The 26,587-nt window shown below is 40.9% G+C and overlaps 1 protein-coding gene across 1 annotated transcript in view; it reads left to right on the top strand.

Annotated features, from left to right (window-relative positions):
• tmx3b (thioredoxin related transmembrane protein 3b) overlaps positions 1-26,587 on the top strand; it is a 48,337-nt gene that overhangs the window by 8,665 nt on the left and 13,085 nt on the right. The window contains exons 7-13 of the mRNA XM_074693573.1: positions 96-195; positions 410-487; positions 2,996-3,062; positions 11,285-11,383; positions 15,912-15,969; positions 16,159-16,212; positions 22,881-22,937. Coding sequence (XP_074549674.1) covers positions 96-195; positions 410-487; positions 2,996-3,062; positions 11,285-11,383; positions 15,912-15,969; positions 16,159-16,212; positions 22,881-22,937 — 513 coding nt within the window. The remainder of the gene's footprint in view (positions 1-95; positions 196-409; positions 488-2,995; positions 3,063-11,284; positions 11,384-15,911; positions 15,970-16,158; positions 16,213-22,880; positions 22,938-26,587) is intronic.

The following is a 26,587-nucleotide window of genomic DNA, read 5'->3' as shown; positions in this document are numbered from 1 at the left end:
TGTTGAATGTCCACTAGATGGAGCCCCGAAATCAAATATTAGAAAGAGACCTATTATTATCAGTTTCTACTCATATGTTTTATTTTCATCTTTAGACCGGCTGTGCGGGCGCTTCCCAGCAAGCAGATGTTCGAGCACATGCTGAAACGACACGATGTGCTTTTTGTGTACGTTGGTGGGGAATCTCCCTTAAAAGTAAGCTCTGTTTTTATTACCCAAAGATGAATCAGGATTTCATTCTGAGCATTCAGCTTCTTCAGAACACCACAATTCCTAAACTGTTCTGTGTGAATGATAGATGCACTGTTCTGCTCCTGTTTTCACATCCAAACAGTGACTCATCCTTTTCAGCACTCATAAAAGCTTTTGTGTAAATTCTCTTTAATGTCTGTTTCCCCTGCCACTTTAGGAGAAGTACAGCGACGTAGCTGCTGAGCTTATCGTCTACACGTACTTTTTCTCGGCCTCAGAGGAAGTCTTTCCAGAGGTAACTCTTTGAATATGCATCAGTTTTGTTATCATAAATTATTGATACACTTGAGTTTTGTGCTTCAATTTCACAGTTCTGCCTTTGCTTGTTTTGAAGATTAAAATGGCGTGAAGTATGACATTAGTTGGTGCATAAAAATATGGATGACATGCCCCCAGCTTGTCCCATTGTGAAAAAGTGAAGCCAAAATACTTTGTGTTGGCGATATGTTATGTCTTACCATCTCAACTCTCTTTATCATACACTTTTGGATAACTAATTAGGAGCACTAGACACTTGGACAGAATTCAGCATGTGAAGGATTAACTGTCTTGGTAAAAACTTTAATTGACTGATATTCCCTTAAAGTGATACTCCGGGATGGAACAAGTTGGGTCCTATCATAAGGTTTAGGGCAGAAATTACCCCTACAGCAGTGTTTTTGTGCAGCAGAAGCCCAGAGCGCTCGCACCACACACCCCCTCCCTGCTCGTCAGCCGGTTTCCTATGTACTGAGATGGGGCCATATTTTCTTGACCAAAAACACAAATAACCGACTCCCTCCGAGAAAATCTGATGTTGGTCTGCATTCACGCTTTGATTAGAGAATTTTCAGCGCTAGTTCTCATCGTGTCTCTTCGTCCTGGCAGACTACCTGCGTTTGTTTATATCTGGCTGCGAGGCGCGCGGACTGATACACTAAGCGGCGAACGCCTCATAGCCAGCTGTGGCTCTGCAGCGGAGGTAGCACCGTTTTACGACACGATGAGAACTAGAGCCTTATTTAGCAGTGTTTTTGTGTGAAAGTTACGCGCTGAAAATTCTCTAAATAAAGCGTGAATACAGACCGATATCAGACTTTTTCGTTGGGAGTTCATATACTTGTGTTTTTGGTCAAGTAAAAATTGGCCCCGTCTGAATGCAGAGAGAACCAGCAGACGAGCAGGGAGGGGGTGTTTGGTGCGAGCGCTCTGGGCTTCTGCTGCAAAAAATCACTGCTGTAGGGGTAATTTCTGCCCTAAACCTTGTGATAGGACCCAACTTGTTCCATCCCTGAGTATCACTTTAAGAATAATGAAAGCAGCTAGCAGGGGGTGCTGTAAAATCTTTTAGCTCCACCAAAACCCAAAATGATACTGACCAGTAAGTTGGTAAGTAAAATGGTAACGTTGCTTAAGCTGTTAAAGGGGCAAAATTTCTTTTTTAGGCTTTATATTGTCCCTCTTGTACCCCGTAGTAGCTTTACATGATTTAAAGCTCATGAAAATTCCCCATTTTTCCTCACGCTGGTGTTTTAGAAAACCCTGTCTAAAACTTTTATTTAAGTGCTGTCTCTTTAAAGCTCCCCCCTCCACAAACCCCCTTCTCTCTGATTGGCCAGCCATCTGGAGGCCTGTTTGAGTGGAGTTATGGGCAGACCTTGGTGTTTGAGGCCCGCCCCTGCAACATGTCACAAACTGGTTATGCTGCGTTCCATTTGTACTCTGAACTGGGAAGTCTGGGGTGTGAGTGACGTCATCCCTGAGTTAGTTTTCCCAGTTGGAAAAACTTGCCATGACGGCAGTATTTCTGTATATAAACATTGGATGATAGTATGTATGGCTAATTTATTGCTACAGATAAAAGAACCTCATGAGAGCTTAATTACTGTTTACCCCTGATCTTAGAATTTCATATTGGAAACTCAGGGTGGTGTGGGTGCTCCGACTAACTAGTCAGAAATTCTGACATTGGGGGGTGTTCCAGTTGGGCGTTCCCACTTGAAACTCAGGAAGTCCGAGTTCTGAATACAAATGGAACGCAGCATTAGATCCCTATGATAACCTCATCATTGTAGCAAGTCCTGTGAACATCTTGTGCTATTTCCCCAAACGCACCATTTTGAGCAGTTTGCAGACAGATTCAGGGATTTCTACAACATATCAACATGTAGCGGTTAGAAAAATTGTCACTTTACATCAATGTTTAAAAAATAGGAAAGCAGAACACCCCCCCTTTAATGATACTAATGTTAGCAAATAATAATGATGATAGCTTTGAAAGTGACTCAACCACCTCGTCCAATCATGTCTTGTCAACCAGGGTCCGAAAACGGTTAAACTTAGTTTATTTAACACCTTCTGTGATCTGAATGCAGCAGACTTGGCGAGTGCGCCCTGTCCTTCATATAAGGGCACAATAGCGCTTTAGCTTGTATGGTTATTGTAGTAATGAGGATTTGACATTGACTCTGCTTTGACCCAAAGGTTTGGTGACTTAGCTACAACACTCCTATCTGTTATTATTAAAGAAGCTAAACAAAAATATCTTTATTGCAGTGAGTCAGGAAGGATAGCTTTAAAATCCCAGCTTCACTTTTGAGAGTTAACATGTCGTCCATCTTTTTATAAAGTCAAAAAAACATCCAACAAGTGCATCCCTCAGAAAAGTTAAAAGTTATCTAACATTTTTTGTGTTTACACGTTCAGGAAGTAAGAACTTCTAGAAGGAACTTTGGTTTCAGTTATATCTTTGTGTTTCCAACAGTCTGTCACTTTACCGGAGCTTCCTGCTGTTGTTGTCTTTAAGGACGGAGGCTACTTTACCTACGATGGTAAGTGTTTTGTTCCCCTGTCTTCCTGCTCTGTTGTCTTGTGTAGTGTTTTCCCATAAAGACAAGAGAAATTATTTAAGATGCCAGCAGGGAGCCATCTGTACACAGCTCCTCGTCTTTCCCTGCAGTCCTTGTTTTCTCTGGCTGTGTTCCTCCGGTTTCCCCGTCCCTCTTTCATCTTCCTCACCACGCTGAGTTATGGTGTGCCTGGCCCATCATAAAGCACCCGGGGCTCAGCCCACTATTGTGTGTGCGGCGAGGCCAGTGATGTTGTGGTGGTTTGTCTTAGGGCGGACATGAATAACATAGCAGGCCGGGGTTGGATGGGCGTGAGAGACCACAGTTTATACTGAGGAACCTCGTGTAGAGCTGGGACAGTATATACAGTCATTACAAGCCGAGATGAATGACTAGTGCAGTCGTCAAGCCTCTGAAAAAACATCATTACTGACATAAGAGCTGCTTTTCTTCAGAACTCTCTCACCGCCACAACGTGAGCTCACCAAATTCCTCCAGGATTTCTTGCATGTCGTTGCCGCTGAGAGCCTCGGATGGGAGGCGGAAGCGGAAGTGAAGAGCATCGAGGCACAGTGCTAACACAAAAGGGCCCCAGTAGTAGCTGTTGGGCAGATTTGGTGCTCGATGCAGCGCCCGTAAAATAAAATCCACTTCTCCTGGCGCCCCCTGAGAATTCACATCCGTCTGCTCGACCTGACTGTTCCGAAAGGGAGGCTTCTTACCCCAGAATCGCAGCAAGAGTGGCTCGCCGCAGCACACGTTGACAACAAAAACTCCACACTCAGCAGAGTCCTCCAGGACCTTGATGCGGAGGATGCGGTGAATGTCTGGCATCTCCATGGTGACAGGGTATTAAGCTCGTCAAGGACCTGGAAGGTGAGCAGCATGATGAAATGACATCTTGTGTCCTCTCTGGCTCACGTAACTGATTCCCCCTGCCTTTTGAAACTTCAGGAAACGATAAAAGGCACAAATCTATCAAGAAAAAATGGATCAAATGCTTGAATCGCATCTTATTGAGCACTTACCTTCAATAAAAGCAAAACAACCTTTCACCGCTGAGGAGGCGGTACTTTGCCTGCTCCTGTTTTGTGCCACCTGTGGTCCTCTACATCTGGGTTTCCTCCAGCTGGGCTGAGAAGTGCTCCTCAGAGGACTCTCCTTACTGAATATCCACGCACTGGATGCTGAATTCAGGAAACACTGCAGCGAAAGGAAGCTTGTGGCTTTGTTTTTTAGTGTCAGTCACTTTGCATGATGATCTGTTTGGCTAAACATCAGACAAACATTTGCATCAGCAGCCAGTGACACAGTTTTATGACTGGCTGTTGACTGCAAATAAAGATGGATGACACATCTCTGTTTCATATAATTTCACAAAAGTGTAGCCAAAATGTCAACAGAAATTGATGCTGACGTACTTTACATAAGACATGTTCGATATTTAAGAAGCGTCTCTCTCTGATCATTGGGGTAAGAGTGGACCCTCTTGGGCCACAAATTGTCTTGGTTGGGGCCAGCCTTTGAAGCATTACACCTGACATCCAAATGATGTCCAGATGACCTTGGAAGCTCACATCCAAATGAAGTCCCGATGATGTCAGACCTGGACATTAGGGTAATGTCGTGGGCCCGTATGCCTGACAAGCCATTAGCTGGGAAAATGGACCGTTTGTACTAATGGCATGAGCCAGGTTAACGGCCCAAAAGAGAGATTTAATGACAGTTACAGTTACTAACAGCAGGATTACAACGCCTGTTCGGCTGTTTAAAAGCAGACATTGTGCAATGAGTTACTGTTTAAGACGAAACATGCAAAGACAGTGGACAATCCTTTGGAAAGGTAGCAATGTGTAGCTTTAAAGAAAATTTAGATCTAGAAAAATTAAATTTTAGATCTAGAAAACACAACATTTTTTCAGTGAACAGATTAGATAAGGGAGACAATCAAAATCTCAAACCAGCGAGGCTCATTGCAGTCAGTTTTACAAGATTGATTCGCTCTCTGCTTTTATAAGTATGGGTCCTTCCAAGATGTGTGTGGTGAAATGTTGGAGTTCATAAACTGCTTTAGATCGCCAAACTTTCTCTTTGTCTTTGTTTACCTGATTGACTCACTGATAACAGCTGTTTGTGTGTTCTTGTGATAAAATCTCCATTTCTCCAGCTAAGAAATGTTTTTCTTGATCTTCTCTGTCACACCGTTACTGGTCGCCAGTTTTACTACTATTTATGAGTGATAGACATGCGCAGTTTGAATTTGTTTGATGGGATTTTTCCAGGAGGTTCCCCTTGATGATGTAATCTGCACCTGCGTCTCTTTCATGGTGTAATTAGTTAACCAGCCGATTATTTGCAGTCGTGGCGCTCTGGCGCTCCCTGTGGACCCAGCAATAATCCTAATCTTTTGATGAAGTAGCGTCAGTATTCACCTCACTCTCTTTCACAACCAGATAAAACTCCTCTGGATTAACTTAGGCTGTATTCAGACCAGAAAAGTCCTGTGGTCCACTTGTTTGTCCAAAAGTGGACTTTATTTTTTTCATTTGGTGCGGTTCGTATTCAGATTGTACTTTTTGCAAGTGGACTATATTCTGTAAACACATCCACTCTCATTGGACAGCACTGACAAAGGGCGGCACACAGAATACAGACCCGGAAATGGAGGTAAACGTGTGTTTGTGCTCTTATCATAGCTGCAAAATCATTTTCAGTTTCAAGAACAGCTCCTTCAAAGAAGGCTTAACAACGCCGTTTCAAATCTTGGAACAGCGAAGACAAATGCGCGCAGCAAGGAGACACTATGCTCTGCGTGTCCTGACCAACAACATGCTAGCAACAGCGTGGCTAAACAGAAGACGGAGGATCAGGTATAAACCAAAGATGGTTAGGTTACGGTGGCTTTATAGGCCCAAAAGGTGCATGTATCCTGTAGTTAGTTCGGATAGACCTTGGTTTGTTTTCAGACCTGCACCGGAGAACCACGAACCAGAGTTCGTTTGGAAGCGGACCAAGACCACCTCATAAAGTGGGTCTCGGTCCGGTTGTTTGGTCCGCACCAGGGTTCGTTTGTGTCTATTCACACCTGCATGAAAAGTCCGCACCAGCGTGGGAATAATCCTGGTCCGTTTAAAGTGGACCAAACAGTCCAGGTCTGAATACGCCCTTAGTCAAACACCCCTTTTTTAAAATGTATGTTGAGATTCAAACCACCTCTCAGGATTCAGTGCTCATTCTCAGATCAAACTTGCTACGTCTTTAAGGCACAAACGCCATGAGGCGCAGCCACTCTGTCTTAATGCAGCCCATTCTCTTTGTGTACAATAATATCCAACGTTTTTATTGTTGGGCTTTGATTGGTTTACTGCATATCATAAACAACAGCACCCTGTTTGAAGAGCTCTGTTAAAATACAGTCCAGCACTGAGGCTTATGCATATTTAATAGCTGAAATCCTCACCTTCATACCGCTGTACAGCTCTGCTCTGTTATTGTACTTCAAGAGCTAAATGTTTTTGATCATTGTGCGCGCTCAGTAGTGTTAGTCCACACACTACGCTTTATGCAGATGCTTTGAAACACATTTCTGTGTGTTAATACCCATTAGTAAATACTCCAAGCCCGGTCTCAGTGTTTTCTATTAACACAGTTTACAGCCTGGCCTTGTCACGCCGTGTATGGAAAGGTAGATAAAGCAGCCAGATGTGAGCCAAAGCTATTTGCATAGGTTTATTGGGAGCGCTTGAATAACAGTCAGATTAACAGTCCATGAATGTGATGACAAGATGAGATCACACCTGGAAAGGTGATAACACACTGACGGCACTTCGTGACGGCACACATGGACAGTATTCACTTCAGGGCTTATTTGAATTGGCATTGAGAAGGTCAGTGAGGACGATAAAGTGCAATGACTGGTGGGAAGTAATTACTGTACTTCCTACAAATTCAATAGCTTAAGCGTTATAATGTTGGTTTAATGTTTCTATCAGACCAACCATTAGCCATATGAGTTTTACAGGATTTCAGTGTCGTAGATAACTTCTTTGTTGTAACAATATTTCTTTGGGATAAATATTAAAAAGTTGGAAAGCCTTGTTTTAAATGGTGCCCCATTTTTGAGGCACAGGCATTTGTGGAATAAGCAGCAATGCCAAACAACTTATTCTACCTCTGACTCTTATTTGGTGTTTTATGGTGGATTAAAGCCAGCTAACGTGGTAGTGTTGATCACTCAGGCACAAACAGCACACCCAAGCTAAACCTTCAAGTGTTTAATGGGCTTCAGGTCAGGATTACTGGCAGGCCATTCCATCCTCTCCGCTCCAAAATCCTGGAGGTAGCGTCTGAGAAACCATGGTCTGTGGGGGCGAGCCTAGTCATCTTGGGAGGACAGTTTGGCCACAGGGTGTGAAAATATATGATAACACTGATGACAAATGCCACAACTTGGTTTTGTGGGCTACCAGCTTGGGTAGCTCTCTTCTCATTGTCCTTTCTTCTACGTTTTCCTTACCTTTTTAGTTATCTCTGTATTTGGAATCTGTTATCACTTTAATGGCTTGTTTGTCGGCTGTGGACACTAAACTGGTTACGTCTGCTGGGGTGTTTTTACTATTTTGATCCCATATAACTATGGTTGCATTGTTTAGAATAGAATAGAATAGAATAAAACACAACTTTATTGTCATTGTAACAAGTACAACAAAAATGAAGTCACAGCGGCAATCAAGAAAACAAAAGTTAGAAAGTGTATAGAAAGTGCAAAAAGCTCCATAAGAAAATAGATGCTGACAGCTTGTCCATCATTGTCCAGTCAGCCAGCCTCCACCTCCACAGGGTCCAGGACTGAGCTTCTTCAGCAGTCTGTTCAGTCTCTGTCTCCTGTATCCTGTCTGCCCACAGCAGGTGAAGTTTTTCCAATGTGGCGTTGGTGTCTGTTGTTAGCTCTGTTAGCCATGTCTATGACTAGCATGATGCTACTCTGCCCTCTGGTGTTCCCTTTGTTGCTGGGTTAGCACAGCTAGCTTGTCCATCTTATTGGAGATAGATCTTACATTCCCAAGAACAATGGATGAAAGAACAGGTCCATTTCGTCGCTTCTTAGCTCACACCTGAGAACCAGCACATTGTCCTCACCTCCTTCTCATCACCTTGTGGGAAGACATCAGGCCGTACACCAGTTAGCATTGACATGCTACACACTGCTAACAGCTGAGTTCACATGTAAACAATGCAGCCATGGTTACATGTAGGATCTCCAGACAAGCACACGAAAAAAAATAGTAAAAATATCACTGAAGCCACAAAAGTTTTGGTGTCCATGACCAACAAATGAGCCATACTAAGTAATGATCCACCCCAAATACAAAGATTACGAAAAAGAGACGAAAAAAATTACAAGAAACGGACAAAGAAGAGAGAGCTGCTGCAAAAGGCAGCCATAGCCAACAGGGCGGCGCCTAGCAACCATTCATTTACACATGAAATCAACTGTTAGCAGCCTGTAGCATGCCTATGCTAACTAGTGCTAGGCCCAATGTTCCCCGTGAGCTAAGGAGAAGATGGCAAGGACAAAATGCTGGTACTAAGGTGCAAGCTAAGAAAATGCAGTAACGGCCTCTGTTTCCATCCATTGTTATGAGGTATGTAAAATGGACAAGCTAACTCAGGTAGCTAAATTGGAAGGATTTCACCTTCTGGGCCCAGACGGGACAAAGGAAACCGAGATTAAACAGACTGGTGAAGAATGCCAGCTCTGTTCTTTTGACCCTGTGACAGCAGAATGATGGCCAAGCTGTCGTCACTGATGGACACCCCCTCCAGAAGACTGTTTACCTATTAGCTTGTGATCATTTCCTACTTGAACACCGGTTCTTTACTTAGTTATTGTGGTGAGTTTCTTGGTACTGTACATATTTTTTGTTTGCGCTTTTTGTTATTCTGTAAATTTCCCCTTTGTGGGACGAATAAAGGAGTATCTTATCTCAAATGTAGCATGCTAGCTCCTGGAGCCAACACATAACCCTTGCCCCTGGGTGCCGCCGATCAGTCACTGGGTTGGCAGCACTTGGGGGTACCTGTAGCTCAAAACAAGAGTCAGTAGCAACGACTGAACAAGCTGTTTGGCATTGGCAGAAAGGATTTGGCAAGTGTCTCACTGGCGCAACCCACAGCTCTGCGTCTCATCCCACAAATTCATGTTCTTCCTACCAATGTGGCGCCATTAAAGAGAGAAACAAACAGGCTGTTCAACTGTGTAAGATTTGTTGCCAAGAAGCATTGTCATAACAAAGAAAAGATCAACTAAACATGAGTTGTCTCATTTTGTTTTCACATGGTGCCATCATGTCTTTTATTATAGTTTGATAATTTTTGTTCCATTTGAGTTGCAAGTTTTATCTCTTTCCAATGAAGAAGCTTATTCCATAACTGAGTGCCACTTTTCCTGACATGGTGAAGAGTTCTTGTTACTTTTTTTAGTTGTTCTTTTTGGCAGCTTGCCAAAGCATTTTTCTCGCTAATCTTCAGAGAAAGCGTGACAGGTCCCGTCACTTCCCTCAGCTTTCCTTCTCTGTTAAATACACGAGTGCTCTGTCTTCGCCTGTTTGCGTTATCTGTGAAGATACCCCTCTCCTCCTCCTCTTCTCCTCTGCCTCTCCCTCTTGCTTTGTTTCCAATTTATTTGCATTGTCTTGGAGGTCTTCTGTGCGATTAACCTTCATCCCTGAAATGTGTCAGCGCTGCCTCCTCTCCCTGCTCTAAAACTCTGACACGGGGGGGATCATGCTTGCTCCACCCCCGCGTCTGATTCCATCTCTCCTCCTGCCCCGCGTTCTTTTCTCCCTCTTGTCTCCTGCTGTGTGAACTCTGGGCTGACAGGCTCCTGTAGGGGCTGTATGGAGATTGCGATGTTGCCGCCTGGGAAGCGCACAGCTCTAATTTGTTTCAAGGTGAAGCAGGTTCATTCGGCGAGGAGCTTGATCAGGGGCTGTTCGATCCCGGCATGGGGGCCCGTCGGCGCTCTCTGGGCTGCTGTGTGCTGTCTGTGAAGCCAAAACATCTTTAAAAAGAGCTCTTAGGAATATCTTCCAGATTTCCTGACTCAGCAGCGTTCACCAAAACACTACTCCGCCTTAAAACGCTGTGTGGGCTGCATTACGGTCATTTTCTTTGAGGTTTTGAAGAGCATGTTCCCGTTTTAGTTTGTCATGTTCGCTCCTACCTCCCTGCAGTTTCAAACCATGTTCAAGTCATCACTGATCTTGTAATTATTGCTACCCTAGCAGAAAGGTCATGCTAACTTATTAACATGTCATAATGAGGTCTCAGGCACATTTGACATCAATTATAAGCCTCTCTCTGCGCCCATTTCTGCAGCCACGCTATTTATACCCCCGAGGGGACGGCCGCTGCTTCCCCATGTTGCCTCCAGATGTTCGGGTAACAACATGTGGCTCGCATTCGTCAAGCCATCCGTTATTTCACTTCTTGGCGTATTTTTTATTTATTTGTTGCACTTTATAATTTTTTTTTCTGCGCACTAATGCATCCGTTGAATAATGCATCCATTTCCAAAACGTGTGAAAATCTGCCAAGAACTGCGTCCCGAAAATGTACGTGTCGGGGAGTCATTTACAAACCAAATGTGTTTTTATGGAGACAGAGAGGCTTTATGGTTGTGAAAATGAGGTCAAGTGAGCCGGCAAAACAGGAAAACGGCATCGGCTGTGAATGAAAACACACTGCTTTAATTTTCTTCATTTAGGAAGGAGCAAATTCATCTTTTACAGCGTGCTTAATTAGGAGAACCCGGAGTGGAAAAGTGTTTCATGTGGTTTCTCGTCGGCTTAACTGATTCTTTTCTGCTTATTTAGTATTAGATGTACCACATTTTGTTGTTCCAGACCCGAAATAACCTCCCTGACTCCTCGACCGAGCTGCACTCTCCAGCGCAGAACAATTTCTGATCGTTGTTTAACTGACCTTTGTCTCTGAATGCACAGCTTGAGTCTCGCTCTTATTCCTCCCAGACAGCAAACAGGTGGTAAACATGCTGGTCTCCTCACAATCCCGGCATCAATACACTCCTCTGCTCTGCTTTTAATATAGACAGACTCTGAGCTGAATGTCAATGTGTTTTTTTTGTGTGTGTGTGTGTGTGTGTTTCTGTCTCTGATAGATTTGGTCTCTTTGTGTTGCAGAGTACGAAGACGCCAGTTTGTCATCATGGGTGAACAAGGAGCGCTTCCAAGGGTACCTGCAGATTGATGGATTCACTCTGTATGAGCTCGGAGAAACAGGTGGCGTGTGAACACTATTTCTCATCAATAATCCCAATCGCTCCCCCATAGAGATTTTTTTTCCATATTCAAACACCTTCTCTCACTTTTTCTTTCTTAATGCAAAAAACTGTCAAAGCCTACCTGATCTTGATCGTTGATCTTCAAGATTTCTATGAATTACTTTCAGTGCAGCAGCTGCATCAAACTCTAATTCTCTAAATTAATTTCCATTTGTTACTAGGTTAGGACTTCTGTTGTTAGCTCTTTAAAAACAAACAAAAAACCCCCATCCTCACTGTCATCATATATTCGCTACCTTTTTGGCGATGGATCTCAGCCTTGAACAACCAGAAAAAAAACCCTGAAATATTTATGGTCATCCATGAACCATGTCATATTTCAGATAGGCGTATGTGGCTGTAAGTGGTCATGAACATATGTGTTTTAATAATGCACTGGAGTGATGGTTATTACAAACCTTGGGTGTCCTAGTTTATGTCCCATTATGTTGTTGAACAATTGATGGCAGATGGTTCTACAATTACACACAGCACATCAACCTAAACAATGCTCTTTTTTGTATTTCACCCTGAAATAAAAAAAGAACCCTGGGGAGCGCAGACCTCTGCCAAGCATATTGTGATTGTCACGCAACACTTTAGTCCTACTTTAATGTTATACTCCCTTTCAGCAGACTGTCTGCTACAATTTGGTGTTAGTTGCAGGTTTGTAAATTAGGATGACCCAGTACATATTTCATATTCCAGATCTTAGTATCCAGAATATTTCCAGGATCTGGATCGTACTTTTACATCTGTCAGAAATTATGGTGACCTTGTCTTGTATTGTTTTGCAAAGCAATCCAACCATTTATCATTGAGTTATATACACATATGGTGAAAACGGCCCTATCTCACAATGATAACGAATCCTTTAAAACCATCCTAGATCCAGACGGTGATCCGGATCACCTCCAAAATTTAATCACTTCTTCCTTATCCCATTTTGAACATTTCCTGAAAATTTCATCAAGATCTGTTTGTTACTTTTTGAGTTATGTTGTTCACAAACAAACTCTCCCAAAGACATAACCTCCTTGGTGAAGGTAATAACGTAATGAAATGTCTTTCCATTGGTCCTTGATGTTTTCCAACACTTGACAGTGGCCAGGGGAGATGGTGTACACTCTATATACCGTAGAAAGTCAAATTTTGTCAAAAGTGAAGACTTTCTTTTTTAATTGGACAGCAACAATATGGGCCAGCTGCTCAAGATGAATTCACTTAGACTAGCACCATCCCCTGTCCACTCAGATAACATGTTGCCTTCAATTGAAAAGGCTTTTAATTTGCCTTGGATTTACTATTAGAATATATTTATGTAGAAGACTGTTTAGTTGCCTTAGAGCACCAACAGTAGTGGACTGAGGCATCCACCTTGTGGTACTGTGCAACGCTAATGCGCCCCATGTAAAGAGGCTGTAGTTCTTGTTTCAGTAGTCGCTGGTTTGACTCCCAGCTTCAACCATTTGCTGCTTGTTCACTCTCTACTTCTCATACATCTTGTCTTTCTTTAGCTGTTCAGTGATATGAAGGCCAAAAAACAGTAAAAGAATAACTTAAAAAAAGAATAATAAGGTAAAAAGACAAAAAAAAAAAAAAAAAAAATTAAACAAGAATTTTTTTGTTCATCCCCAAAGATCTTCTGCGGAGAGAGTAAATTCCCTGTATTAACTTTTTTGAGTAATACAATTTGGGCTTATAAAAGTCTGATAATTATTATCAAACAAAACTTTTTAGATCTTATTTATGATGAATAGTAACAGGAGCGTTATGAGAGTCTGTTTCCTCTGTGTTTTAGTGTTGTTATTTTTCAACATCATTAGCGCTCCACTCGACCACTTTGCTCACATAAAAAAAGCTACATTTCAATTTTCATCGTTAAAAGCTTATCTAACAGTACAACATTTTTTTGTATTTTTCTTTTCACAAACCAAGAAAAGTTACATAAGCAGGCACAAATAAGTTAAGAAAATTAAAAGTAATCAAGATTTGAAAAGAATAAAATCAGTGAACTTATTTTCTGGAATCAATCAGAAACCAGTTGTATATTGATCTAAGTCCCTTTTCCACAGTAAGCAACTTATCCTTTCACTGGTTATTTGGTGAAGAACACAGAAGCTTTAAAATCAAACAAGGCCACAAGTTGTCATATTTGAGTAGATCAAGCAGTTGTCAATGTGTTGCTTATCATCTAGATAACTTACTGACCAATGAACCTAAAGCTCTCTTGAATTTCCAAACACTTGTTCTTTAAATATGTGTATTTATACGACCATGTGTTCACCCCATAATCAAAAACCAGAGATAAACCTGGAACTGGAAGACTTTTCTTTTCCTGCTGATTCAAACCCTGCACCTTCACTTTCTCACCCAAGGCTCGAGCTTAGGGATGAAACACTAACTGTCTCTGAAAGGCAGTAAATTGGTGCTCTGTGCTGTGAAACCTGTGCGTTCTAATATTAGAGCATTCTCCCTCTTTACACTCGCTTTACTCAGATCAATAAAGCACAATGGGTGTATTGTGTCGTTTTCTTCATGTCAGTTTGAAACCCGTCTGTACAGAAAGCAGAGACGCTGCTCGGCGACGGCAGTTCTGAACACAGAAAAGTCTCCAAAGCGTTGTAATTGGATAAACAGTGTGTGAGTGATCAAAGGTGGCACAGTTTGAGGCGTCAGGGTTTTAAAACAAGTTAGTTTAGAGAGTCAGTCAAAGTGAGTTTGTTGAAACAGTCAACGAAAGGTTTCTCAATGAGGTATGAAGCAGAAACGGGGTGCTGATTCGATTTAAATTGTGATTCTTTGATATTTATGATTTTTGCGATTTCAGTTAACTTTTTTAACACCAGACCACGTGAAAAAGTTAAACAGAATAGAATAGAATAAAATAGAAAATACTTTATTTATCCCAGAGGGGAAATTCAGGAGGAGTCACAGCAGCAATCGAGAAAACAAAAGTAAGAAAGTGTTTAGAAAGTGCAAAAAGGTCCATAAGAAAATAGATGATGACAGCTTGTCCATTATTGTCCAGTTCAGCCAGCCTCCACCTCCACAAGGTCCAGGACTGAGCTTCTTCAGCAGTCTGTTCAGTCTATGTCTCCTGGATCCTGTCTGCCCACAGCATGTGGCGTTCATGTCCACTGTGAGCTTCATTAGCCATGTCTGTGAATAGCATGATGCTACCCTGCCTTCTGGTATCCCCTCTGTTTCTGGGTTAGCACAGCTAGCTCGTCCGTCTTATTGGAGATAGATCCTACGTTCTCAGTAACGATGGATGGAAGGACAGATGGATGTCGTCACTTCTTAGCTCTTACCTGAGTACCAGCACATCATCCTCACTTCCTTCTCACCTTGTGGGAAACATCAGGCCTTACACCAGTTAGCATTGACATGCTACAGACTGCTAACAGCTGATTTCACATGTAAACAATGCAGCCATGGTTACATGTAGGATCTCCAGACAAACACAGGAGAAAAATTCGTTTCAATATCACTCAAGACAAAACCAGTTTGGTGTCCATGACCAACAAATGAGCCACACAAAGTAATGACCCACTCCAAATACAAAGATTATGAAAAAGAGACGAAAAAATTACAAGAATTACAAGAAACGGACAAAGAAGACATAGCTGCTGCAACATGTGTCCAGACTATATCAGGAGTCATATTTTACCATAAAATGCACATCATGTTAGTCTAAGAGAAACATTTCAAACTCTGCTGGAGAAATGTGGTAACTTTTTTCCAATCCAGGTAATAAACAAAGACTGAAATGAAGAATTTGAATTAAAAAAAAAAGTTTTTTTGGACAAGAATCCTGATTTTGATATTGCCAAACAAAAAATCCTGACATAACTTTTTAAGAGTTACTTTAAAGCAAACTTTTTTACTTTATCTCTGCTGGAGCAAAGAAAACAAATCCAAAGTATAAAAATGTCTGAATCCCTCCTGAAAATAATAAATAATTCTTTCTACTTCATCACTTTTCAAGACACCAAAGTGCCCTTTTCTTTTTTGATAACCTCAGTCTCCTTTAAGCCACCGTCAGTGACCACCAGGGGGCAGCCTGGTTCTCTCATCCCCACACCAAAGGGTGTCTCGCTTCAAACCATCCCTGTCTCAAACTCACACAGAGCTTTTAAGTTGTGTAACAGTCCCTTTTTTGTTTTTAAGTAGGCCTATTTGTCATGTGCTGGGTTTGGGTTTTTGAACGGCGCTGGAATGGCTCTTCAGCCTGAAAGTGACCACTTGTTTCCTGTTCAAACAGAGCAGAAAGCTAGCTCAGTGTTTGAGTGCTGAATGAATAAAGCACTCTTTCTTTCTTTCTTTCTTTCTTTCTTTCTCCCTTTCTTTCTTTCTTCTTCTCGCCCCGCTGTTGAGAGGTGATTCGTCTCCTCCAGAGCCTCTTATCTGCCTGCCATTGTCTTCTCAACCTCCTCCTTTCTTTGAGCATGATTGTGATTTGTAATCCCCGTCTAACACCACAGGCAAATTGGTGGCGATTGCAGTCATCGATGAGAAGGACCCCACGGAGGAGAGTGGCAGGTACAAAGAGCACTGAAATTAAAAAGCATGGCTCCGTATAAATGACTCCCACGGTGACCACAGCCTTCAAATAAAGATAAGACTTGTTGTTATTGTTCGAGCCTCCCCACAAATTGCAGACATCGGCTAAAAAAAGGTTAGGCTCCATCGACTCATGTGGTATTTCGCTCTCCTCTCATTTGCTTTTAGATTGAAGACCCTGATTCAGAGGGTGGCCAAGGAATACAGAGAACATTTTAACAGGTAAGGCACGACTCTACGATGAGGTGAAAGATGAACATCCAATTTATACATTTATTCTGCAATGGTGCGCTCGCTGGGGAACTGCCGCCTGTCTTCTCACAAGCAAGTTTATGCCTTTGTCGGGGCAAGTCTGTTTCGTTGAGGTTCAGTAGAAAGGTAATTATGCAAAATGTCAACCTCCAAATATAGGTGTTCTTTTCAGCTGTCAGTCAAACGCCCCACTCTGGTTTGTATTAGTGCATAATTTTGTGTTTTTCTCCAGCTTCAATTGTGAAATAACAACCAGGGATGGTATTTTTATGTAACAGGCCGCGAAGCTCGATGTGCTCTTTAACTGGAGAGGAAGCAATTAAAACCAGGAAGTGGATACAAAAAGGAAACATGCCCAGAATGTAGGAATTTAGACATTACTGTCATTATCATATACATCGGATGGTGCTAAATACAGGGCAGTTTTATAATCATGGTGGTAAATGGAACATAAAAGAGAACAAAGTAAACAAAAGTATCTTAAATGACATTAAAGATGAATTATTTATCTCTGATGCTGTCATTACACAACATCAGAAGAAAATCAGATTACATGGCTTTTTTAATGAAATAACTTTTTTTTTTAAATGTAGAACGTTAAAATAGGTTTGCAGCACTGATTTTAATCATTTACATTTGCATTTTCAGTCTAGTGCACTAACGGAAACAAAGTATATCCAGTAACGTCTCTCTAAACTACATGTGGAGTGTGCATAGGCCAATTTTTATAAAGCTAAATCTCTGGACATTCTGCAGAAACTCATGAACCTTTGCACCTGACGTCTTTAAATAAATGTATTTATCACAACTTGAAAATTTAAAGAGTTAAAAATACACACTTCATAAGAAACAAGACTGGACTTACATTATGAAATGGTGCAGAAAAAGCAAAAAAAGTACAAGAAAAGAAATATTTAGGGCTGAAATTTTTGATTTGAGATCAAAATAGTCTGATATCCAGATCCTGACCCTGCCATAAAAAATCCTGACATATCCTTATCCTCATATCGCCCCCTAATGGAGAACATTTTCCTTGGTCAGAAGCAGAGTTTCCTGATGTTTACACAGCGCATAACACTGCAGAAAACTGACCACAGATCATCTGGTATCAGGAGACACCTGAGGGACAGGTGAGGTTTGATTTCATAAGTCTGCGATGATTGCACAAGGATTTCTGATGCCACCTTGTGACTTTTTTTCCCCCAGAAATCACTAAAGGGACAAGTTAACAAATAGAGCATTCATGATAAAGTTTGGACAGCCCTGACCAACTTCATTGCAGGTTCAGTCCATCAACTTTTATTAATATGGCAACCTTTCATACAAACAAATGCAGTTCAAAGTGGTTCACGGATAAACAGAATGAAAACACTGAAAAAATGATGATGGCAAAAGAAATTTAGAAGAATGATTATGGGGAAGAAGGTAATGCAGACCTGTAAGATAAATAAATTAAAGTGATACTCTGGGATGGAACAAGTTGGGTCCTATCACAAGGTTTAGGGCAGAAATTACCCCTACAGCAGTGATTTTGTGCAGCAGAAGCCCAGGGCACACGCACCAAACACCCCCTCCCTGCTCCTCTGCCGGTTTCCTCTGCACTCAGACGAGGCCATATTTTACTTGACCAAAAACACAAATAAAAAAAATCTGATATTGGTCTGCATTCATGCTTTATTCAAAGTGAACGGCAGGTTGTCCTCACTCTCATAATCACTCATCTTTTCGTTGTTATTGCATAATTTGTCCTGGCAGACTACCTGTGTTTGTTTATATCTGGCACAACGGGCGCGCGGACTAGCCAGCTGTGGCTCTGCAGCGGAGGAGCGCCGTTTTAGTGGTGTTTTTGTGTGAAAGTAACACGCTGGAAATTCTCTAAATAAAGCGTGAATGCAGACAGATATCAGATATTTTCGGTGGGAGTCCGTTTGTTTGTGTTTTTGGTCAAGTAAAATATGGCCCCGTCTGAGTGCAGAGGAAACCGGAAGAGGAGCAGGGAGGGGGAGTTTGCGAGCGCTCTGGGCTTCTGCTGCACAAAAACAGGAGTTAAGTATCAAGTTGCTAAATATCCGCAATGAAAAAAAAAAAAAAAAAAAAAAAAAATATATATATATATATATATATATATATATATATATATATATATCTATATATATATTTTTTTTTTTCATTGTTTCATTTCATTTCATGTTTTTTTTATTATTTTATTATTTTATTTATTTTTTTCAAATACAATAAATTAATATTAAAGACCTAAAAGGAGTAATTCTAGTTATGCCTCCTAGTGGCAAAGTTTTAATAGCTTTAATAAATTCAGTCCTTGCAGTCGCTGACATTATCAGATACAACTGTGTCAGCACTGACAGGTCATCTGAAAATGATGGTGTTAAGAAAAGTGAATTTAACCAGTTTGAGATTCTTATAATCCTCTTTTAAATTGACTGAAACTTTAAAGTTGAAACAAATATATAATTAAAACAAACAAAACAACGGGCGTATCCTAAGCTCTGAATATGATATGATTAAAGCCAAAAGGATTCAGTGAGATATTATGTGCCAAGTGCTGCACGCAGTTAGCTCCCTTCACAGTAGAATACAAAAGAAAAATAAAACAAACCACATGTGAACAACATGTGTGTATGCTAACCCTGATACTAAACAGGCACAATGCACAGAAACAAACACAAACCTCTTGAGTATGTGGATGCAGTGAATACAGTAGGTAGGTCATCCTCCAACTGAGGGACCGGGCTTATAACAAACATGTGCTCAGCTGAACTCGCCTGCGTCCAAATCAGCTGTAATGCTGCTGTTCTGTGTCTGACCCTCAGATCTGAACACTCCCAGCGGGGCAGCAGGAGACAAGAGGATTTCCTCAAAAGGATTAATAAAAAATGTCTCACATTCCTGTCATTATGTTGTGCTTAGCGTCTCACTCTGCTCGAGCACCGACAGGGCTGCTGCGTTAGATAGACGAGGTGCATCTCAAACCGCCGTGATCAAAGTGTTCCTCCCTCGCCAGGCGTTCCCATTAGAGCTGATTGAATTACACAGATCTCTATCATCAATTAGACAGCTATCCACAACACTTCTCCTATGTTTTTGAACATTTTTAATGGGAGATCCCCGCTGAGATCAGAGCTGCCTGCGGCGCTTCGACACACCTTAACGCACTGGTAATTACAAGTCGCAGGTTCCAGCGCTGTAACCGGCAGTTGGAGTCAGGGGATCTAAGGTGAAGAGCAAAGCTGTGATGTAGCCCTGAATGTGATGGTGTTCAGCTCAGCCACCATTTGTAGCACTTTAACAGAGCCAGTGGATTAAAATTTCAGATCTGAGAGGGAGCTGGTCTGGATGTGAGTGGGTGGAACTCCCCTCATCCACATGCCTACATGTGCGTAAATTGCACTTGTGGGAATGTCTGATTTCATCGGCTGGTGGGTTGAAAATCTGCAACAGTCATTATTGTCCCGGCTTTTGTGGGCTAGTTGCAGAACAGAAAGTTGTTGAAACAGGAACAGAAAAGAAAACTCATCACTTTCAAGTTTTTAAACTATGACACACACTGGTAGTTGCTAAATAGTGAATGGCTGTTGAACTAAGAAGCTCAAACTCAACTGATGAAATGGGAATGTTGTAAAAATGCATGTTAGTTCAATCACAATGTGTAAAAGGTAACAACTTTCTATGAAGCCAGCAGATTTAGAGCTCCCCCTGCTGGCTGGTTGCAGTATAAGGCCTCGTTTACACGACAATGTTTTATCTGAAAACTCCAAAACGCAGTGAAAATAATCAGAGTTTACACAGAAACGCTGAGGGACTGAAAACACTGTAGTAAGCATCCCAGGCCTGTCGGTGGTGCTTTAACTGAAGCGCTTCGGTGAAGATCTTCACCAAAGTAGAGTTGGGCCGATCATCAGGTCTGTTGGTGAACATTAAGAGCAGAAGTGGAGCAAAAGATGTACATTTTGTTGAAAGACAGTGAGCAGATTTGGCAGTCGTGTCTTGTAAATGACCCCTAAGTCATAAACCCAGCCTCCCCCATGTTAACAGATAGAACAGTGGTCAAATTATAAAATTCAAATACACTTTTCCTCTAGCAAGGTTTCTGTCATGATCATTTTATTATGCTCATTTATTTCCAAAAGCTATTTAAAAAAAAAAAAAGTGAAGTATCAAAAGCTTATTTGACTTTGAAAGACTGATTGACAGGTTTGTTGACACGCATTGGCCCTTGCAGTGCTCTGTACCAGAGTAGCAACACTTACATAAGAGTTGTTGACCCTTCTATCGCCAAGCGTCTGCTTCAGATCAACTCAAGAATCTGTTCTGTTGTGGACTGAACCTACCTTCTTCTCAGAATCACTGTGTTGGTCGTGATATCTGTTTTATCGGATGGTATTCTACCTATTCTGGCAGCTCCCTATCCTTTCTGAAGCAGAAAGAGCACAACTCCTCTCTCTTGAATATACAAACATAACAAACCAAGGCTTGTCCTTACTGTTCTTTTAAATAAACAAGTTAAAAATGCTCACCACCAACTTCAACTTTTTGGTCAAAAAATTAAAAAAAAGTTTGTCTACTCAGATACAATAGAGAACATAAAAGAACAAAACTATAAAGCAATGTTAAACCACTCAAATTTCTCCATAGGCAACAATGCATAGGCTTAGTTTTTAAAGCTCCTGTCAGTATTTATTTAACCATTTACAATTCTGTCTAAATTAAGAAATGATGACTTGCAAAAAGTTTAACAATTTATTTTCTGTAGTTTTTAATGCCCATAATGCTGCGAAAGGGGGTAGGTGTCAGCAAAAACAACAACACGAAAAGGCTTTTACTTTTCCCACAGCAAATATTCAGGATTAACAAAACATTTTTGCTGTTAAATAAAAGCAGAGGCATCAGAGGAACTGATTTGTGCTTTAGATTCAAGCAGAAATAAGAGATATAACTTTGCCCACAAGGGGGCGCCAAAATCAAGACGAAGAGGAGCTCTATATAGGAGCTTTAAATTATTTAGATCTAGGTGAAAGTGTTTACTTTGATTCTAAAAATGGTGCTCTGTGATTTAAATGACGGTTTTTGGGGTGCCAATTTGATTCAATTGGGTATTTGATATTTTTTGTTTGCTTAAAACCAGACCATGTAAAAAAGTTGAATGAAGATTATGTCTACAGACATAACATCACATGTGAGTCAGTTTTTAGGATTCATTCAGGGAATCTGACATCTTCAGACTAGAATGAAGGATATAAATAAAAAAAAATAAAAATATTTTTGAACAAAAAAAAATCAGATTTAAAACCGTTTTATGAAAATCCCAATACTTCAATATATTGATTTTTTTTCTTACACCCTTACCATAGAGCCGCTAAAACTTTTTTGTAATCTGATACAAAAATATTTTATACTAGTTGCAGAATAATCCTGTTTTTGTGTGATCAATAAACTGTAAAGTAGTGTAAAAGTTAATCTATGAGAGCCTGAACATGCTGAGGATGATGATTACATAATCCTCTGTTAAACATTCGTTCATATAATAAACACTGTCTGTTATTGGGCAGTGGCTGTCATGACTTTCAGCTCTCTTCCCAGGAATGTAAATTCAGTTTGACTTCAACTTTAAACAAAAATCAGCACATTTTGTAAGTTACATAACCCACTGAGACATTTCAACATCACCAGAGGGAGCGTTCGACTAAACAGCCAATATCTCCGACTTCTGCAGAAATCACGAAGCATTTTTCCAGGAAATCTGTGTTGCTCATTCTTGCCATCAGATTGCTCCATGCTCCCCCCTCACACACGCAACTTTCCCAGTCGGTTACTCAGCCCTATTTGCCCCGGCTGCTCTGCGGTCTGGCAAAGAAGCTTCAGAGTTAAGAAACAGGAAACAGGAAACTGACCCTGTGCATATGTATGTTTAAGGGAAGATTCGAGAAAACAGCTGCTGAGATGTTTCAAAGTGACTTTTTAATAAGCTTAGTTCACACCCAGGCCCTGAACTGTCAGTGTGATTATCTGCAACATGACTGATTTCACTTCACATCACATGCTTTGTATTTATTATAGAGTTCAGCCTCTTCATAATCATGTCATTGATAAAAGCTCAGGCAGTGCGCGCAGCACCCGGGGGAGCATCGTGCGAGCTGTAGCTATGATTCAATATGAATATAATATATATGTAGAGACCTCCATAATCAGTCATTCAGAGGAAGTCAGTCTCTGGACTTCTCCCCCCTCCATCCCTCCTCTTTTAGTCTACCCACAATACACCCTGCTCAGACATAGTGCAGCACAATGAGATACAAATTGAATTCCTCCTCCTGCCTTATCGTTTAGATAAATCACCTGCGTCGGTTCTGTCGTAGGAGAAGAAGAGGAGGATGGAAAAAATGTAGCTTTGGGGATATGCTTGTATTTTTTTTTTCCCTGCTGGGACGTAAACGATCCAAGTTTTACATGCCGCAACATAGGATTTTGGTGTTTTTCTTTGAGCTATTGTGCAGAAAAGTCAGCGTCCCAGTTACATGAAACCCACAGAGACATAAAAAACTCTATTTTTAGAGTTCTGTATGTTGTTTATTGATGTTTTGTTCACTTGCTGATGTTGCTGATTTGTCCTTCCCCCCCAGAGACTTCCAATTTGGCCACATGGACGGCAATGACTACATCAACAGCCTCATTATGGGGTGAGTTCTCACATCCAGCTTACCTCTTTGCCCTCTTCTTATGTCATCCCCCTTTTCTGTCTCTACCTCAAGTTTCCTCCTGTCAGCTACTTAACCAGGTTGAAACCGACTCGTAACGCTAGCTTCTGTCGTAAAAGACGCACTCTCGCGGAGAAGTCAATTACACCGACGGCCTGTCATTTCAGTTTTAGCACTCGTGGCAATTTAAACCCCTGCCATCACACACCGCAGCTTAGAAAAAAAAGCACACAGAGGTGGAAGAAGCTGTTGTAAATCTACTCATGCGAGGGTGGGGATAGTAAGAGGGCTGTACAAAGGATGAAGCAACACATGGATTAAATCTATAGCAGTCATGTGTTTTAATAGCTTGTCAAAGATCAGCGCTAATGATGCCGAGGAGCTAGGCGCCCAGGCCGAGCTGAGTGCACGCGTCTCTTTCTGTGAAAGCTCTGCACACCGACAACCCACACTTTTAATTAGACAGAGCCCTGCTAGTGTTACAGGCCGGCAGGGCTGGAGCAGTTGGCGTGTCTGTTTTGTGTCTACCAACCTACTGTATCTAATTATGAGTCTTTGTGTAATGTTGTGGGTGTCTTCTGCGAGCGTAATAGACCGCTACAGGATGTTCTTTTAATTTAAGCATGTTATTGTTTGTATGATAGAGATTATAGCTGACATGGTCTCTAAAGTCCTCTGTAATTAAAAGTGCGTGCAGTCGGAGTCCATTTTTGGAAGCATGACGGCGCTTGATGATCAGATTCTCAGTAAGCAGCCAAAATTCAACTGATAGTGTTTTTATTTTCGGATAAAGGATGTGATTAGCCTTCCTCGTTTTTATGAGTACTTACAATATGTATTTCCTTGAGCTTAACAGGGTTGGTTTTGGCCACTGCAGCACTGGATTAATTGCCCTCTTTTGAGGAATGAAATCCTGGCCTGTCAATGTCCACTAATTCTCTCCCTTAGGACGACCGTGGAAATAAATCTGATGGCTTTTTATCCCTCTTTCTGTCATCACAGCGATTACTGTGTTCTGGCAGCGGTCTGTCTGGCGTAGGGCTGGCTCTGCTTTCACTAGAGGCACATGGACACACTTGGAATCACGCACACACACACAACATGAGCAGCACTATAAGCCCGAGGCTCTCCCTGTCTCTGTTTAAATGTGGGATTATTGCTAACCCCTTATATAGAATGCATTGTGGGCAGTGAGTGAGGAACTGGAAGGGATGTGAGGTGACTTTAAAGCCCGTGTGGGAAGAGAGGAGTTGTAACCGTGAAGGTTGAATGACTGGAAGCATCATTACGTCCACACAAAGCAGTCGTCATTTGATTTGCATACTAAATGCTGCTTTTGTGGAATCTCTAATAAATGTTTTTTGGAAAAGAGTGCCATTCCCTCGGCTAACTAGCAACAATAGCGAGCCTTTGCTAACAAGTTTACAGCTAAGTTTTTTAATTAAGTCCTCTTCAATAATTAAAGCTGAGAAAAATGCCCCTGGTAACAGAAAGTGAAAAGAAAACTAAGGGAAAAAAGAGCTAATGAACTGCTGATAATGAGCCCTAGTCTCATTAAGTAATTGAAAAACACACACTCATGCACACACATACACAAACCAAAAGCCACATGAGTATGTCTTGATCTTTGGCAATGCATGCCAACTTTATGTTAGATGTTTGATTTTACTGCCTCTTTTTCAAAGAAAAGTTTCAGTAATTTTTATTTCATGGTGACAAATACATGGAAAGAAAATGTCCTTACAATTTACACACATTTATTTTCCAGCTATTGTCATACTAGTTTCTGAAAGACTTTAACACAAGTAATAGTACGCTAAAATTTATCAAGCTAGCTAGTTTGCTTAGCTTGTTTCAAAATACAAAATCCTTTAAAGAAACACACATAAGACATCAGTGGTAAAATTGTGTAAACACAAGACCTATCATTGTTATCTAAAAGCCTACAACACAAGCTAGCAAGCTATAATTTATCAAGCTAGCTAGCAGACTACTATCTGCTGGATGGAAATAGGGAAAAACACCCACAGAAAAGGATACCAGTCCAACATGTCAATTTCTTCAGACTTACAGAAAGTGTGTGTTAAGTTTAGAGCTAATTTTAAATGTAAGTTTAGCTTGTTAGCTTGTTTCAAAACACACAAAGTCCTATACACATGCAGGAGATTCAAACAACAAAAAAAACCCTTGTTGTCTTACTATATGTCTATCTTAAATAGGGATGGGAATCGAAAACCGGTTCCTGTTGAAAATCAATAAGAAATGTTTCAATCCATCGATATCGTTAGCCTTTGTGCTTAATGGTTCCTTTATCAATTCTTTACATCGTGCTGGAGCCGCCGGGCCTTACACCGACTAGTCTGCAGCTGCTATCTTAGCTTAGCAGTTAGATAACGTTTCCCAAGAAAACTCTGATTCAGGATTTTCAGCTTGAAGTTTTACTGAAGAACTGACTTTATAAAGAAATGTACATTACTCTCTCTCAAGAGATTTATATTCAGTGTATTAGAAATGGTAAAAATCACCTTATTTACCAAAACAACAAAATAGCGCAAGCTTGATGCTAACGTATATGAGAAACTGCATTGATATGCTAGCAGTTAGCATACATCAGTAAAACTTAAGCTTCAGAGCAGAGTTTCAACTTTTATCACAGAAACATATCACATCAACTCTTTGTAAAAAATACTGAGAATTTCAAATGTCAAAAGCTAACAGGCAACTGAAAGGCTCATGTCTGACTTCATAACAATAGAAAGCTTCCAAACAACTTAAACTATTGCTATAACCACTTTGAGACACTAGGTGGCCCACTTGAATTATTAATGTATTACAACACAGTACGTCAACGTCACATTGTGTGCAATTTTCACCAGTTTCTGTATAGTTAAGCCCAGAAATATTCAGACGGGGACCAATTACATTTTTTTCACTTACAGTATAAACTCAATTAAATGTTGTTGACACAGAAAACCTGTAAAGCTACTTTTTGTACCAAGAAAATTCACAACAAGAGTTGATAAGGGAATGGATAAAGAGTCAGATCGATAAGCAGAATCAATAAGGGCATCAGTATTGACAAAATCTTATCAATTCCCATCCTTAATCTAAAAGCCTGCTGGGCAAGCTAGCAAGCTGTAAATTAACAAGATAGCTAGCACATTATTAACACAAGAAATATGGAAAAAGTAACCCATGAAAATGATGACATTGTGCAATCCGTCAGCAATTTTACCAGACAGACTATATGTGGTAGGTTTAGAGCTAACTTAAAACATCACTTTTTAGGAAGAAAGCTACAATTTTTAAGCTAGTTTTCAGATGTCATTCACTTGAAAAACAACCACAGAAAGTTATAACTGCTATATATCAACGTTTTCTTCAGATGTTGATTTCAATGTCAAAGAAACTCTGCATGACTCTTCACGACTATACATTAGCTGAGACAGTTAGCAACAGATTACTAGCTTCCATCGTCTGAATAGTTTCTTAAAACATTAGTAAGCACACCCTTTCAGAAATTTATTACTTTTGTGTCCAAGAGTGCAACAATAGAATACAACAAACTTTGCAAACAAGTCCCAATTTGTAGGTCCTCTTAAACCAGGCTGTTAGCTAATTAAATCTTAGCA

Source organism: Halichoeres trimaculatus, unplaced genomic scaffold (genome assembly GCF_033239565.1).
Source record: "Halichoeres trimaculatus isolate MK-OKI-2021-1 unplaced genomic scaffold, fHalTri1.1 fHalTri1_scaffold_18, whole genome shotgun sequence".
Taxonomy (NCBI): Eukaryota; Metazoa; Chordata; class Actinopteri; order Labriformes; family Labridae; genus Halichoeres; species Halichoeres trimaculatus.
This window is presented reverse-complemented; position numbering and strand designations above follow the sequence as displayed.